The 17,088-nt window shown below is 36.6% G+C and overlaps 1 protein-coding gene across 4 annotated transcripts in view; it reads right to left on the bottom strand.

Annotated features, from left to right (window-relative positions):
* Positions 1 to 680: 680 nt before the first annotated feature.
* Positions 681 to 17,088, bottom strand: part of Srpk1 (SRSF protein kinase 1) — a 64,925-nt gene continuing 48,517 nt past the window's right edge. For 3 of the 4 annotated variants that reach the window (XM_027943592.2, XM_071613456.1, XM_071613455.1), the window contains 5 exons: positions 16,505 to 16,612; positions 8,629 to 8,698; positions 5,670 to 5,762; positions 5,266 to 5,358; positions 681 to 3,201 (listed from right to left, as the gene is read on the bottom strand). In XM_027943592.2, coding sequence (XP_027799393.1) covers positions 3,017 to 3,201; positions 5,266 to 5,358; positions 5,670 to 5,762; positions 8,629 to 8,698; positions 16,505 to 16,612 — 549 coding nt within the window. In that variant the 3' untranslated portion in view covers positions 681 to 3,016. The remainder of the gene's footprint in view (positions 3,202 to 5,265; positions 5,359 to 5,669; positions 5,763 to 8,628; positions 8,699 to 16,504; positions 16,613 to 17,088) is intronic. The other variant, XM_027943591.2, reaches the window with a different exon arrangement.

The following is a 17,088-nucleotide window of genomic DNA, read 5'->3' as shown; positions in this document are numbered from 1 at the left end:
AATAAGCAGTGGGCATATAACTCAGAGGTAGAGCACCTTTGGTTTGATCCCCCAGTGGGGGCTGGGGATGCAACGTGTTCATTCTCTGGCCCAGACATTCCATTTCTAAGAATTTTAATCCTAAAGAGTGAATCAGACAAATGTATTAAAACCTATGCATAACAATAATGTACATCATGACAATGACTAGAGTTTACCAAATTTTGCACATACTGAATTTTTAATTTGAGGGAAAACCCTGCAAATGTTATGGGAAAACACTACTGGATGAAGGAACTAATTTTCTTAAAAATCCTCCTAGGGCTGGGGATGTGGCTCAAGCGGTAGTGCGCTTGCCTGGCATGCGTGCAGCCCAGGTTTGATCCTCAGCACCACATACAAAGATGTTGTGTCCACCGAAAACTGAAAAATAAATATTAAAAAAAAAATCCTCCTAAATGTGCTTTAATTCCACAACTAAAAGCTAGAAGCAAAACTACAAACCCCACAAATGGCAAGTCTTCAAGTTGGAGTTTCAGTGCAAATTTAAACTCAATAAGCACATTTAAGCAATCTTTTCCTCCAACTGTTTGGTCAGACTAACTTGGGAAACAAACAGAAATTTCTGGAAACATGTAGGTTATTAAATAATTTGTTTATTGTACTGTATTTATTAAGAAAACAGACAATGCACTCAGTAGAAAGAATAAAAATGTATCAGAGCTTTATTTTTAACAGCAAATAGAAATCCTTTCCTGGGATCATAGTAATTTGACAGTATTATGATTAAGCTCAATAAAAGTTCGTGAAGTACTTAGAAGATCAAGTTCTACAGCTGCCACTTTCCAGATCTTCTAATTTATCTGGCTCTTTAAATAGTAGGGGGGGGAAAAGCCCTTATTTGCTGGGAAACATTTACAAAGTTACATGTTCTTTCTCCTATTAAAATTTCCCATCAATTGTTAAAAAGGGGCCTTCTGTTCGCTTACGTGTTTTTTGGTTATTTCACCAGAATTCCTGAATTCCACAATTGATTTTACAACGTAGAAGAGATTTCAGGTAAGTCTGCTATTGCTTTAGATGTAAATATAGCTGAAAACCGAAAGTGGATTAGAACTGCTGAAGGATTTCCCTGCCGTTGTTTGATACAAGTTCTTTATTCTTGATATGTGCATAGACATGACTTAAATTCTTTCTACAGGAACATGTCTGATTTCAGGAGTAACCAATCAAGGATCCGATGAGTAGCTGGATAGTTCCTCAGAGTAATATGGTTATGGGTTAAATGGATTGCATAATGACATTTTTTCCTTTGTCATTGTTGGTGAGTAAATGACTGAAACAATCTTCCATATAAAAAGGTGGATGTCCGACATTTTCATAGGTTGCTTGCTAGTAGAGCCTTGAGTTGCACCTCCTTGACTTTCTGCAAATTAGAGTTCTAAAGCCACTTCTGGAGAATGCTGTAATCCCCAAGGCCTACTTGGTCCATGCTGAGTAAGTGGCTTGACCCCAATCCTCCCTCTTTTGCTGCTCATATTACCCAAGGAATATGTGATGTTTAGGGCATGTCTAGGAGAGGTCAATCCTAAAATAAAATTCACAAAGCCTTTTCAAATTTAGGGGAGGAAAAAAAAAGCCTCAAGTACATTTCAATCATCTCAAAATCGCAGTTAAAAACTTACATTATGCAAGGAAATAGCAGCAGAGAATGGTTAATCTTAAAAAACCAACAGGGGGAAAAAAAAAGCCATTGAAAAAGTGTCATCCCACCCTTCCCCTTGGTTCCTTCCTCCAGGGTTTCATTAGAGACCCCAAGCATCTGAGAAACGAGAACAGCAAAGACACAGGGAAACTGCTCAAAGCCAGAACTTTGGACAAGGTAAAGAAAAAGCTATAAATAAAAGCAGAGAACTATTTGGTAAAGAATCAGAACTCTAAGGCATTTTCTCTTTAAATGGGAAAGCTCTGAAACTCAGATCTTGTTTCTAGAGTCACCCTGACTCTAGAAACAATAAACTCAAGTACAATGAGTCAGGTGCCAGATAGGAATTAAAAGAAAAAAAAAAAAAAACAAACACACCAACCAAACCCAAAAATGTTAACTGCCAATCAAAGTAAATTCTGCTCTTAGGGTAACAGAAGACACATAGGAAAGGGCTACTTGCAGAACATCTGAGGTTTTCAAGAAATTGTTAACACAATGGTTCCATTTCTGTTTACATTTAAAAATCAGAAGATTTGAGGATCTTGGAGTTATTAAAGGATGAAAGGAATATGACAGTGCTTTGAATCGTGATAATATGGTACCCAAATTTGGTGTTTATACAGCTCATTTAAAAAGGTAGTAGATTAAAAGTCGCAGGAAAAATAAAATGGAAAACAACAGAAACAATCCAGGTAGATGATGCAGCCTAGATACAGCAAGTTTAATGTCTCTGCTGTACACAGAATGAACACCCTTTCCCTCCTCATCCTTATGCTGACAATAGGATATTCACTAGAAAATTTGACTCGTAGAGTCCATGAATAAAGAGATGGGCTCATATATCTTAAAGGCTCTTTTTAAAAAGGGTTATTAGGCTGGGGATGTGGCTCAAGTGGTAGCGCGCTTGCCTGGCATGCGTGCAGCCCGGGTTCAAGCCTCAGCACCACATACAAACAAAGATGTTGTGTCCACTGAAAACTAAATAATAAAAAATATTAAAAAGGGTTATTATAATTTGAAGGATGCTCTAATGGAAAGGCAAAGGTATAGGCCAAGAGGCTGTTTCACATTTTTAGTCCATTAGTCTTTGGCAGAGCCCTACCAAGGCCAAATTCACCTAGGATGCGGAATGGCTGTGGGGACCTCCACAGGTTCAAGTGAGCAAACCCAAATGAACATGTTGGATTAAAGAATAAAAAAAGACGAAGAAAAATCTAGAAACCCTTGAAGAAAGAGCTTTGCCCTGAAAAGAGAAGAGGGAAATGCTTGGAAGGGAGTGGGTGGGGGGTGGTCAGTGTGGTGATCTCTGCTGCAGTGCTGGGCAGGGACTTAGGAGTTGAGCCAAGGATGCCGGAGACACTCGGCAGCAGTGGCTCTCTTCTCAGGGATGAGCTCCAACATGGGCAGTAAGAAATCTGTGAAGCCAGCTGCCTCTTCCTGAGACCACTCATACTTCTCCACTAGAACTTCAAAAAGGCCCCAGGGTTTCAGCTTCGTGATGTGTTTCAGGTCACCTGTGGTGAAGACAGTACAAAAGAAACTGACCAACATTGACAAGTGACAATGTGACAATCCAGGAACCAATCCAAGTAGTCTACAAAGAATCAAATTTTGCAATCAGAATCTAATGTTCCATTCAAAAAGCACTTCTCTAATCTTGAAATGAAGTGCTTCTATTTTTCATAAGGTACTAAAAATTTAAGACGATTTGCTTTCTCCCTCAAGTTTGTTTTGGTCCCAGTCAAACTGCATACATCTCAACAGAAACTAGTGATTCACTAAATGTCTGTATACTCATATATCCAGGTCTACACATTAAGAACAATTTGCTTATACTCTTTCTTTTGGCAGTACTGGGAATCAGACTGAGGGCCTCAAACATGCTAAGGCAAGTACTCTACCGCTAAGCCACGCCCCTACTTCTTTTTAATTTTTCTTATTTTGAGATAGGGTCTCCCTAAGTCACCCAGGCTGGCCTTGAACTCATGATCCTCCTGCCTCAGCCTCCTCAGTAGCTGGCATGATGGATGTGTGCCACTATACCCAATTTGAGCTAAGAAAAAGTACAAACAAGTCTAGAAAATATTGATGTAAAACAAATGTGATTTTAAAATAAGGAGCTAATACCATGGCAACATGTATAAAAAGCAGCAAAACTAAAAGAACATACCTGACATAGATTTCACATATAGCAGCACCATACTAAAACTTCAATCTAATTAATTGCTTCTTTGAAGTGACACTTTCTTTGCAATGCTGGAGATAAAACCCTGGGCCTCGTGTGTGATAGGCAAGCATTCACCAATGAGCTACACATGCATCCTTGAAGTGGCAATTTTTTAAAAGATATTTTTCTATTTGGGAGATGGAGGCCTTACTATGTGGTACCCAAGCTGGCCTCAAAATCCTGGGTTCAAGTGATCCTCCTACTTTAGCCTCCTGTGAAGCTGGGATTATAGGCATGTACCAATGCACCCAGCTGAATTGACAATTTAGAAAGTATAGTCAATTATTAATGACTTATTAAAGTAAGTGCTACTAAACACTTTTTCATATATGACACTTACTTGGAGTCTTTTCTGTGGGCAGAGAGTTGCCTGTTCAATTACATTTGCATACCTTAATCTTACTTTGCATACAAGGAAGAACCCTTACAAGCATTTCCCCATTTTCATGCCCAAAAAGTTGTGTAAGAAAGAATGATGAGGGGCTGGGGATGTGGCTCAAGCGGTAGCGCGCTTGCCTGGCATGCGTGCGTCCCAGGTTCGATCCTCAGCACCACATACAAACAAAGATGTTGTGTCCACCGAAAACTAAAAAATAAATATTAAAAATTTAAAAAAAAAAAAAAAAGAATGATGATTTTGAGAATGCTTCCTGTCAAGGGTTGAGAAAAATAATTTTTCTCAGCATTTGAGTAGCAGTTGTGATGAAAAGGAGAACCACGACACGATGTAGAAAAACAGGCCAGACAGTTTTCTAGATCCTTCTAGATTAGCTTTTCATATTTCAGTTTTATTAGGAATGCATAAGAGATACATGATCAAGTCAAAAGTTTAAAGTGAGAGTCTTATCTGTTTCTTTCATTAATATGTAATAACAAATTATGAAACTAAAGTACTAAATCAGTTTGTACGGCTAACCCACAAGGTGTCTGGGTGATTGTGTTAGGCATCATTGGGATACAAAGATGACTGAGATGTAGTTCCGACTCCTAAGAAGCTTAAACCAAACCACTTGGCCTTTGGTAGAGGCAGTTTGTAAACAGAACACCAGCAAAAATTTGTCCATTTCCCAGTAGTGCTGCAGTAGAAGTAATCATATATTAACTAATTTAACAGAAAGAATAAATTATTATCTTCCCTAAGTAGAAATCAGCTAGTGGAAAAGCTGGGATTGGATACTCAGCTTTATCTCTCCTTTTGACTATTTCACCCCTCTGCTAAATCACAGATTAGCATTCAAGGTAGGCTAACCATTTTGTAGGATAGTGGAAATATGTAACCAGCTGTACTTACCTTTTCGTTTTTAAGTACTTTTGCCCCCTTAATGTCTGGGAACAAACACATTTGTTTTACCTTTTTTGGTGAAAAATTCCTTGGAATATTTTCCTGCCACAATGAGCTTGCGAGGCACCTTCCCCAGGAGTTCTATGATCAATGCAATGTGATCTGTATGTTTCAAACATTTCAAGAGGGGGGAAAAAAAGACATACATAACAGGAGTAACAAATGCAGCTCTATACACTGGCAGAAAGAGTAGCATGCACACCTCTTTGTAAAGCATTTCAGCTTGCTTTCTGTCCTAAATGGGAAGAGGTGGACTCTATCCATCTAATGGAGAATCCAGAATATCATAAAAACATTGGGTACCCACTCCAGTGGGACCTGAGTGGTAACTAAAAACAGTCTTGGTGTGAATGCTCTGTTTCCTGAAGTTGTATCCCTGGGGCCTAGATGGAAACTCATTTTAGCAATACTACCTCTGCGATTGAAGAAGTCCTGTGAATATTTCCCACTGAGGGCAAAGCGTCTTGGAATTCTGCCTATCAGCTCTATAATGTGCGCAATGTGGTCTAAAATAGAAGGGTAAGAAGAACAGGATGAAGGACAAGTTGTTAAAGAGATTTTTTTCTATGAATAGCTTTTTCAAGGACTACGTGTTTAAAAGTAACTACAAGTAAAACCAATGATATTCAAGGCAAGACTGGGAAGGCCAGGCATTTTTTCAGGTGGCTGGTTACTTAATCATAGCTGGCAAGTCTCATTCTGGATCTCACAGACTATCTATAACTTTATACTTTTTAGTTTGTCTCTATCTAGGTTTAGGTAGGTTCTTCAGGTAAGGTTAAAACAAAATGCCAATTTGCTTTAGGTATTTAGAACTGTTATTTATTTGTAACACTATTCTGGGCTTTAAGGACTAAAACATCACCTTATCTAAGAATGTTCACGACAAAGCCCTCACATGACTCGAGTATTTATAGTCACCCTGAAAAAACAGGCTAAGTTAATGCCACATTTTAAAGGTGGAACTTCAGAGAGACTAAATGGCCTACTTAAAGTTTGAGAGCTAAAAGAGCTAAAACTACAATGACAACTCATATCTTGTCTTATCTAACCCAGAGCTTTTCTCCCCCCACTCCCACCCAAAATCACTTTTAAATTAGCACAAAAGTTTAAAGAATACAGCTACTTGACTGCAGTCTACTAATGTCCTGGAGTGAGCACTGCCAGGAGGTGGGCAGATTGCTAGCAGGGATGGTAAGCTGGTACTAGCCAGTAATTAACTCATCTAGTTATTTGGATGTCACCATAATGGAAAAAAAAAATCAGCTATCCTACTGTTCTCATTCTTCAAGTGACAGAAACTAAGAATATGAAGAGATTTAATAGACCAATGGCTCATAACTAGAAAAACACTTTTATCTCTTTCTCCTACAAAAGATCTACTGGTGTCATTTAAAAAGGACTTTACATTGATCAATTCACTACAACGTTTGAGCAGTTTTGACTGATATCAAGTATTATCCCAGGAGTTAGGTCTGTGGAATGTAATAATAATAGGATATTCTATTTTAGGCCCCAGTATAGCATGACTATTAACAAACTATACATACATAGTCGGGATTAAGTTTTTTTTTTTTTTTTTTCTGCTCTTATGGGGCAAACTGCAGTAGAATAGAACAGAAAGGCAAGGCTTTGACCTAACATTTATCAGTATTGACTTGTAGAGGAGGAAATAAGTTACAATCTAAATATTTAGGCAAGATGGTTCTCTCTCATCAGATTTTTCTCACATACATATTTCAATTTTTCAGGTTAATAACTTAAGGTACTACTCAATATGATGTTAGCCAGTATGTGTGCTCTGTACTAAACACTAGTATTAATAAAGACTCTAGGAAAGTAAAGAGAAAAAAAAATTACTCCCCTAGAAATAGATAATAAGGCTTTTTAAAAACATTTTGTTAACGTATAACTCTAAACTTACAACTCAGAGAAGGAAAAAAAAAAAAAAAAGACAAAGAAAGAACAGGGGAGAAAATCAAGTGGGTACATGGGCAATTGTTGTAGTATTTTCTTACAAAGGACACACATTTTAAGAAAGAATCCAAACTACACCAATCAAAACAGGTAGCTGGCTATGGGAATTAACACATCTTTTCCTAATTGGGCTTTGTTAGGAATATCAGCAAGCTGTACTAACACTACTTATTAAAACCTGAGGGGACCATACTGAGGAACAGAGAACATTCTTGGTTTCATAGAACATAAAATGTGATTTCCCAAAACCTGGAGGAAAGCATAGCCAGTGAAGCACATGTTCTTCCCACTGGGCTGTGCTAAGTAAGTACTCCCTTAAACTAACCCTCATTAAACCTGCAAACAAAACAAACATTAATTGAATAGTATAAAAACAAAGCAAAACATTAATCATTTTTTTCTCTTTAGTGCTGGGAACTGAACTCAGAGTATAGGGCATGCTAGTAAGTGCTCCACCACTGAGCCATATCCCTAGTCCCTCCACCCCTACCACCTTTTTTTTTGGTACCAGAGATTGAACCCAGGGGCACTAGCCACTAGGTCACATATCCAGCTCTTTTTATTATATTTTACTTAGAGACAGGGTCTTGCTAAGTTGTATGGGGGCCTCACTAAACTGCTGGGGCTGGCTTTGAACTCACAATCCTCCTGTCTTAGCTTCCTGAGCCACTGGGATTATAGGTGTGTGCCACTGTGCCCAACTTCTAACCATTTTTTCACTCAGCTTATTAACTCATCTAGTTATTTGGATGTCACCACAATGGAAAAAAATCAGACTCGTACAATGTCTGCTTCCATAGCCTCATGGATGAAGCAAACAAGTGGGGGCTTTCCTTACAGGGTACTGAAAAATTTACAATCATTTTGTTTTGTTTTTAAGTGGCATTCTAAACATGAATATCATTTAAAAAGAAAAATTAAAGCTTTAGATTTCAGAAAAGTGAAAAGTATCATAGAATTTGTGTAAATAGGATGGTATCTGTAGTCAAGTAGTGTTTCTAGATGAAGATCATTGACTTCCAAATAAAGTTGAAGGCACAGCTGAGAACAGGTTTATGAACAGGTATATTTAAACTGGGTAAAGAACAAGTCACAGACCTACAAAGAAAGGTAATTGGATGTTGAATAAAAAACTACTTGTCAAATAAAGTTTTCATTTTACCAGTTGTGGCCTTATGCCAACCATCTGTTACAGCTTTTTAGTATCTTTTATAAAATACCTAGTATATCTGGTATCTAATATGAAATATTTCTTAAATTTCTATCTTTTGTGGTACTTATACATACTTGGCACACTAACAAGATTACTAGGGCTCTTTGGAGTGAACAAATGATATTAGCCACATGTGGAAAGTAAACTGCCATGCACAGACAAATTTGGCTTAGGGGACTCACCTTCATCTCGAGTGTACTCTTCCCCTGAATGAGGTTCAAACAAATAGTCACCTGTGGCCAGTTCAAAGGCCTAAGAAAAAGAGGATAGCATACAAAGCATCAAAGAGGGCTTTTGGTAAATGCTTATTGCTATTTGACTCAAGAAATTTTATTCTTGGAAAAAATCTATAGATGACCATTTTTAAAAAAATGTCTTAAAATTACTCCTAAAGAACTTTTCTTCCACACCTGTATCTTAATAAAATGGAAAAAAAAGGAGAAAATTATTTGGACTGATGTTCCACAGGGAAAAAATAAGCAACAACAACAAAAAAAAAACCAAACAAGAAAAAACAAAAAATAATCAAGCAGGGAATGAGGGAGGTTGGGAATCTTGAAGGTCTCAGGTACAAAGTCACATATAAGACAAATTCTACTATTCTACTGCCCAGTAGGGTAACTATAACTAACAATAACACATTGTTACATAGTACATTTCAAAACAGCTATCGGAGATGAGTCTAAATATTCTTTTGTAGTGCTGAAGATTGAACCCAAGGCCTCGTACATGCAAGGCAAGCACTCTACCAACTGAGCCCCAGACCACTCTGAATATTCTTAACACAAAGAAATTATAAATGAAGTGAGGGATATGCCAGTAACTCAAATTTGATTATTATACACTGTATATAGAAACAACACACTGTACCCCATAAAAATGCACGATTGACACCTAATAATTGTGCATTTTATGGGGTACAGTGTGTGTTTCTATATATACACACACACATACATATTTGTTGCTTCAATTATTATGTGTCAGGGGAAAAAAAAAAACAGCAATTCAGTCCTCCTGAGTTTCACTTTTGGTTAGGAAAGGGCATACCTGAATATTAAGGTAATTCTAAGTTACTAAATTGTTCATAAGAGCAGGTGTTTTTTACATTATAATTTCACATAGCTAGAAACTGAATTCTGTACCCTAAATCGAAATCAAGTACTCACATATTTCTACCAATGACTCTTTAGTCACTGATAAGAAGTTTATTCTTAACTTTTGTGTGGAAAATACTCCCTAAATAGTCCCAGATGGAGTTTCCAATTTCTAGGTCTATGGAAACTCAAAAAAATTAAAATGTCAAGGGTATAGGGAGTCACTCTGTTTTATGTAACCAGTAGAGGTCAGCATTCACAAGTAGGAAAAGAAAGGCACATATCTCCTGTGAACTGAAAACCTTTTGGAAAACATTGAGAGGTTTTTAAGAGATGAATTCTTTTGGAATGTCAAGCAGTACGTGAAGGACAGCACATCTGAATAATGAGGTTACGTGAACTTTTCACTGATTACAAATGGATTTTTCAAAAAATAACTAACACAATAGCAGTTTCTTAAAAAGTACAGTTATAAACTAACAGCAGACATAGGTCAATTTTGATTGAGTCAATGGTACTAAGATAATCCCAACTGAGGGGCAAGCCAGGTGTATGGTGGTGCACATATGGTGGGTACTGTAATCCCAGCAACTTGGGAAGCTGAGGCAGAAGGATCATAAGTTTGAGGTCAGCATGGGCAACTCAGAGACCCTATTTCAAAATAAAAGGGGCTGGTGATGTAGTGTTAGAGGAACCATGGGTTCAATCCCCAGAAAAAGAAAAAGGACTGAGGGGTGGATTTATTCACATTCTCAAATTAGACCCAATTTAGGTCTTGATGGTTCACCAGTATCAGTTTCATGACAGTATCAATTTCAAGACAGACTTTCTCAAAATTATTTGAGTGAGGTTAACTACAAGTTTCAAGACAGTTCTAGGAATCAACTACTTGTCTCCATAATGTCAGGAATGCAATGGTGTCTTGTTAGGCATTACTTGTTTTAGCAGTTCATTATAAAACTAAGTCACACCAACAGAACAGATACCTGTTCTACCTTGTATAACCTAAGGGTTACAGTCTAAAATTGGCACAGAAACAAAAATTTTTGAAACCAGTACTTTTGTAAAATCTCAAGTCTCATACAGTAAATATAGTGGAATTAAAGTTAAAAAAAAATAGATATGATGTTATTTAGAGTGCTTAAAGAGGTCTGGGGGTATAGCTCAGTGGTTGACTACATACTTAGCAGCTGAAAGGCCCAAAGTTCAATGCCCAGGATAAAATAAACAGAAATAAAATTTAAAAATAAAAAATGATATATACTAAAACTTATGGCATACAGCAAAAGCAGTCCTAAGAAAAAGTTTATAGCAATAAATGCCTACATTAAATAAGATCTCAAATAATAATATATTTACTCAGAAAGCTAGAAAAAGAACAAAATATTATGCTCAAAGTTAGCAGAGGTAAGGAAATAATAAACACTAAAGCAGAAATAAATGAAAAAGACTATAAAAAATAATATAAAAAATGAACAAAACTAAAAGCTGGCTTTAAAAAAATAGCTTATAAAATTGACAAATCTTTAGCTAGACTAAGGGGAAAAAAGAGAAGGCTCTTGGGCTGGGGACTCAGTTAGTAGAGTGCTTGCCTTGCATGCACAAGGCCCTGGGTTCAATGCCAACCCCCCCCCCCCTAAAAATGAGAAGGCTCAAAACAAGGGAAAGAAGAAACATTTAACAACTGATACCACAGAAATACAAAGGGTCATAAGTGACTACTATGAATAATTTATATACCAATAAACTGGATAACTCAGAAGTGGGTGAATTCTTAGATACATAAAACCTACAAAGACTGAATCATCAAGAAATACAAAACCTGAAACAGACCAGTAACAAGTAAGGACAATGAATCAGTAACAAAAGAGTTTTTCTCATCAAAGAAAAGCCCAAAACCTGATGGCTTTATTGCTGAAGTCTAGAAAACATTAAAAGAAACAATACTAGTCTTCCTTAAACTCTTCTAAAAAGACTGAAGCAGAGGGAATATATTCAAACTTCTTTTATGAGGCCAGCATTGTCCTGATACCAAACCCAGAACAGGGACATTACAAGAAAGAAAATTATAGACCAATATCCTTGGGGAACATATAGGTATATGCAAAATTGGTATATGCAAAATTCTTCAACAGGTTCGATCCTCAGCACAACATAAAAATAAAGAAATTGTGATGTGTCCATCTACACCTAAAAAAAAAACAAACAAAGATCATCACCATATCCCTGGGATGCATGGATGGTTCAACAAAGACAAATAAATGTGAATCAACACATTAATAGAACAAAGGACAAAAACCAATTAGATGAAGAAAAAAATGTGACATCCATTCATGATAAAAAAGTATCATCAAATTAGGTACAAGAGGAATGTAACTCAAGAGAATAAAGGCCACATATGAGAAACCACAGTTAAAATTGTGTGTGTGTGTGTGTGTGTGTGTATCTCCATCCCTAAAGACTTCAAATTCAGTAAAATTACAGGATATAAAATCAATACACAAAAATCAGTAGTATTTCTATACAACAACAACAGTGAACTATCTGAGAAGGAAATCCATGAGAGGGGCTGGGGCTGTAGTTGAGTGGCAGAGTGCTTGCCTAGCATGTGTGAGGCACTGGGTTTGATCCTTAGCACCACATAAAAATAAACAAATAAAATAAAGGCATGCTGTTCATCTACAACTACCAACAAATAAATAGACAGATAGATAAATAAATCATGAGAACAATTCCACTTAAAAAAGAAACACTGTACACTAAAAACTTTAAAAAAATATTGATAGTTACAATAATTAAAACAACACAGACCACTGGATCATAATGGTCAGGAGGTTATGTTGAGCCAAGACCTATATAGGTAGAAGCAGAAAGAGTGAGGTAAGAGGGAGCTTAATGTGACTAAAGAAAAAAAAAATTGACTAAAATAGATGCAATTCAAGAATTGAAAACAGGAAAATAACATGATTTGATTAATACTGAAGATCACTCAGACTGGGCACAGTGGCACATTACCTGTAATCCCATGGGAGGCTGAGATGGGAGAATCATGAGTTCAAAGCCAGCCCCAGCAACAGTGTGGCACTGTTTTATTTAGAGATGCTGTCTCTAAATAAAATACAAAATAGGGCTGGGGATGTGGCTCAGTGGTTGAAGGTCCCTGAGTTCAATCCCCAGTACCGCCTCCCCCCAAAAGATCACTCAGGCTATTATGAGAGAATGTACCTCAAAGAGAGAAAAACAGAAGCTAATAAAGAAGAGGCCACTGTAGTGGTCTATGTATTTAACAATGATGACTTGGGATATAATGGGTTAATGGAAAAGGTAAGAAGTGACTGGTACTGGATATGTATTAGAGGTAGAACTTGCAGATGAACTAGGTGTACAGAGCAAAAGGAGAAAAGAATTAAGAATTAACCTAAAAGTTTTGGATTTGAGCTTTTTAAGTGGGTGAACAAAGGGTCATTTACAAAAACTGAATATGTGGATCAAACCTTTTGAGGTTTGATCAAACCTTTTGATCTAAAAATTTAAATTTGAGCTGTTTATTAGATATTCAAATGGAGTTGCCCAAGATATGGTTAGAGACAGAAAAAGCCAGATGAAATGTAGAGGTAAGTGAGACTGGAGATGCCATGGGATCTCCCAGGAAAAAAGAAAAAGGCCAAGAACCAAGTCTTTTTTTTTTTCTCCTCTTAGTAGTGAAAGTCAATAGACTTAAGTCTGACATTAATTGGTACAAACAAAAACTAAACAATAAGGATAAGATACTGCTATAGATTTGGAATTAAACTTTTGATAACTTTGGTAATCAAAGTATTCCTAAAATAAATATTCTAACATACAACTATGTGAACTGACTTGTTGAAGCTATGCATGATCAAAACAGAAGACTACCTTGCCCCAGGGATCTAGGGCCCTCCTTCTTACTTGTGTGCTATTTACAGGATCTACAATGAAAATGCAGGACCTATAATCAACCAACTACGACTCTATCATCCTTGGAGAGCAAATGTTTGCTTCTCTCAATTCCCCTGGCTTCCTTCCCTATTAAAAAATGCCATGTTCTTCCCCTTCACTGATAGCAATGTCTGGGAATCCAAATACCCCTGCTTACATTAGCTACAAAGATCTTCTCTCTACCTGTGAGAGAAGCAAGAACAAGATTTCTTTTTTTTTTTGGCACTAGGGATTGAACTCAGGGGCACTCGACCACTAAGCCACATCCCTAGCCCAATTTTGAATTTTATTTAGAGACAGGGTCTCACTGAGTTGTTTACCATCTTAGATTATTAGGCTGGCTTTGAACTTGTGATTCTCCTGTCTCAGCCTCCCGAGCTGCTGGGATTACAAGTGTGTGCCACTACGCCCAGTTGAGATATTCTATTTTTTTTTTTTTAAATATATATTTTAGTTGTAGATGGACACAATATCTTTATGTATGTATGTATGTATGTATGTATGTATGTATGTATGTATGTAGTGCTGAGGATTCAACCCAATGCCTCATGCATGCAAGACAAGTGCTCAACCACTGAACTGCATGCAACCTCAGCCCCAAGGTATTCTATTTTTTAAACATGTTATAATATCTGTTTATCAGAAAACTGGCAATGGCAGCAATAGTAACAACAGAAATAGCAAACCCATGGCTTCACTGTATAAGATATGAAATTACATGAAAATAACTCAAAATATTACTCATTAAAATGGTATTCTATCCCTACCACCATGACTTATTGCTGCTGAATAAAGGTGACCATCATTGGTGAAATATAAATAGCTATTGAGCAATGTGGTCATTTTTTTGCATTTTCATTCAGGCAGCTCAGGTTAGGAATGGGGATGACAGGAAAAACTTTATGGGTCAAATACATCACTTTTGGATTCTGATAGCTTAGGGACTTTTAGCAGCCTTAGAGTTCAAAACATAAAATAGGATGAAACCCTTTTTCCATTTCCGAGAGCCATTCCCTTGCTTAATAAAACATCTAGGGGAAATAAAGTTATATTCTCTAGTTTTTCCCCCCCTAAACATACCACTAGTTAGTCAGATGTCACTTCAGGGACAGATAAAAATACGCAATTTTCCTTACTATATATAGGCACATTCAGTTTCCCACCAATTCTGTCCCGAATTTCAGAGATAAAAAGATTTGAAAAACAAGACAAAACAAAAAACAAAAATAACAACAATAAAAAAAAAAAAGCTACAAGAAAAGATCTAACCGGAAACTATAAACTTATTTCCCCATAGCTGAAGGGGAAAGGATGTTCAAAAGACAGCAAGGAAGAATTTCATCCTGCCAGTGATCTTCCTCTATGCCCTGAGAGATTGTTAATTCTTAATGTTTTTCACAGATATTTTGTCCTGACCCTTTATATAACTGCTCTTCTAACTTTATCTCCATCAATAATGTGGAAGGCAACTTCTGGACTTGTTTCTTAGCCTCTCAGAAAGGGTCAGAACCTTTCTATCAACTAATTGCATTTGATGCAGGATGATCCATCTTTCCAGCACTTCTGAAATTATGAGATTTATATTTATTTAGTATATGACAAATTTAAAGCAACATTTCCTATATTTATTGGCAGAATGAGAGAAATTTAGGAAAAAAAAAAAGTAGGGCTAAAGTTTTCATGATATTGATTCATAAGTGCTTTCCATCCCTTGGTCAAGAAAATTGTAGCATTTAAGTGCATCCTTTACCTTACTACTACTACTATTACTACTATTACTTCTTCTTTTTAACATTTTAATGGTTTTAACTCTACCATTTTGGGTATTGGGGACTGAACCCAGGGGTGTTTTACCTGAGCTACACACCCAGACTTTTAAAATTTATTTTTGAGATAGGAGCTTCCTAAGTTATTGAGGCTGGCCTCAAATTGCAATCCTCCTGCCTTAGCCTCCTGAGTTGCTGGAATTAAAAGTGTACATATCACACCTGGCAACTTTTACTACTTTTTTTTTTTTTTTTTTTTAATTTTTTTGTAGTTGTAGAAGGACAGAATGGCTTTATTTATTTTTATGTGGTGCTGAGGATCGAACCCAGTGCCTCACGCATGCTAAGCAAGCATGAACAGCCCTAGCCCCAACTTTTACTATTTTTGAAAACCAAGTTTTTCATGGATGAAAGTAATCTGACTTGAAAGAAGTTGAAGCTTCCAATCTATTCTTCCTGAAGTGAGTTTAGTATGTTTCTGTTCATTCATTTGATGGTTTACAAATATTAAGCCCTGTGATATAAAATACATTGGTCTTTGTCCTAGTTTCCTGGAAGGGGACCTTTAGCTTTGGAATTCCCAAATGGGCCTCCTGGACCTTACCTAAGTTTATGGTATGGCAGACCCCTAGATAGAACTCCAGGTAGTTATCATCAGAACTGTACTGCAAGTACCCACAGAAAACATGCCAGCCACATATAACCAACATTATTCTCTCCAGCATGGGGTTTATAACTTTGTGGAAGAGAAGTAAATAAATAAACAGGACAAACAGTGATAAAAGATCTCAAAGAGTATACTCCATTTCAGGAAATGATAAAATACCTTTTAATGTAAGTCTATTTGTGGGAAATTTTTAATATCAATTAAATCTGACTACTTGAGTAGTTGCTTGTTAGGGACAAAGAAGCAACTTATGAATCTATGTCTGATTTGGCTTCATATTTTGAGTTCCAAAGATGAAAAAAATGTCTGAGGAGTTGCTGAGTTGTAAAGAATAAAATAGTTTCCAGGTGTGCCTTACCTGCAAACAGATCAATGCTATAAGGGTGAGGGTACTTGTAACTTAATCCAAATCAACCTCACAGCAGTTGTTTTTAATTTAGACCCTCCAGACACAGGATTTATAATTCCCATGACAAGTCACCTATGATAAGTTCTTTTTCTGTTTGTTAATTTGCTGGTCTGCTGAAACAGGGCAAGGTATGAAACAAGGTCAAAGGATACAAAACATTACCATGCATGCTGTGCTCCAAATATCAGCAGGAGTATTATAGCCAGATCCTATCAGAACTTCCAGGGAGCGATATTGCCTTGTTTGAATGTCTTCAGTAAAATGTTTGTGCTGAGCAAATAGAAAGGAAACAGTATTTTAAAATTCATTTATTCTAAAAAGCAACAAGTCAGGATTACTTAATAATGAAGATGAAAATAAATTCTCTTAAGTTTTTCCCCAAAGTTTCCATTTAGCTAACTTTTCAAGTATCACTTTGAAGCTATTACCCCCAAACAATCCTTAGCCTTACCACATGCTATTCCAAATTATTTTTGTAACAGATGACAATAAATTTAATATAGATAAACAGATTTAGGAAATAATAATAGCTTTATAAGAAATGAAAAATTGTTATTCCAAATAAAAATTATGTTGCTCATTTGTCTAGAATTAACAGACTACTTCAACAAATGAAACTCAGATTCAACTCAAACTGTCTTAGCTATGTTTTCATTATGAAAACTAAAATTTGGGCTGGGGTTGTGGCTCAGCAGTAGAGCACTGGCCTAGCAAGTGCGAGGCCCTGGGTTTGATCCTCAACACCA

The sequence above is a fragment of the Marmota flaviventris genome, chromosome 6, assembly GCF_047511675.1.
Source record: "Marmota flaviventris isolate mMarFla1 chromosome 6, mMarFla1.hap1, whole genome shotgun sequence".
NCBI lineage: Eukaryota > Metazoa > Chordata > Mammalia > Rodentia > Sciuridae > Marmota > Marmota flaviventris.
The sequence above is the reverse complement of the archived record's forward strand: the minus strand, read 5'-3'. Positions and strand labels throughout refer to the sequence as shown.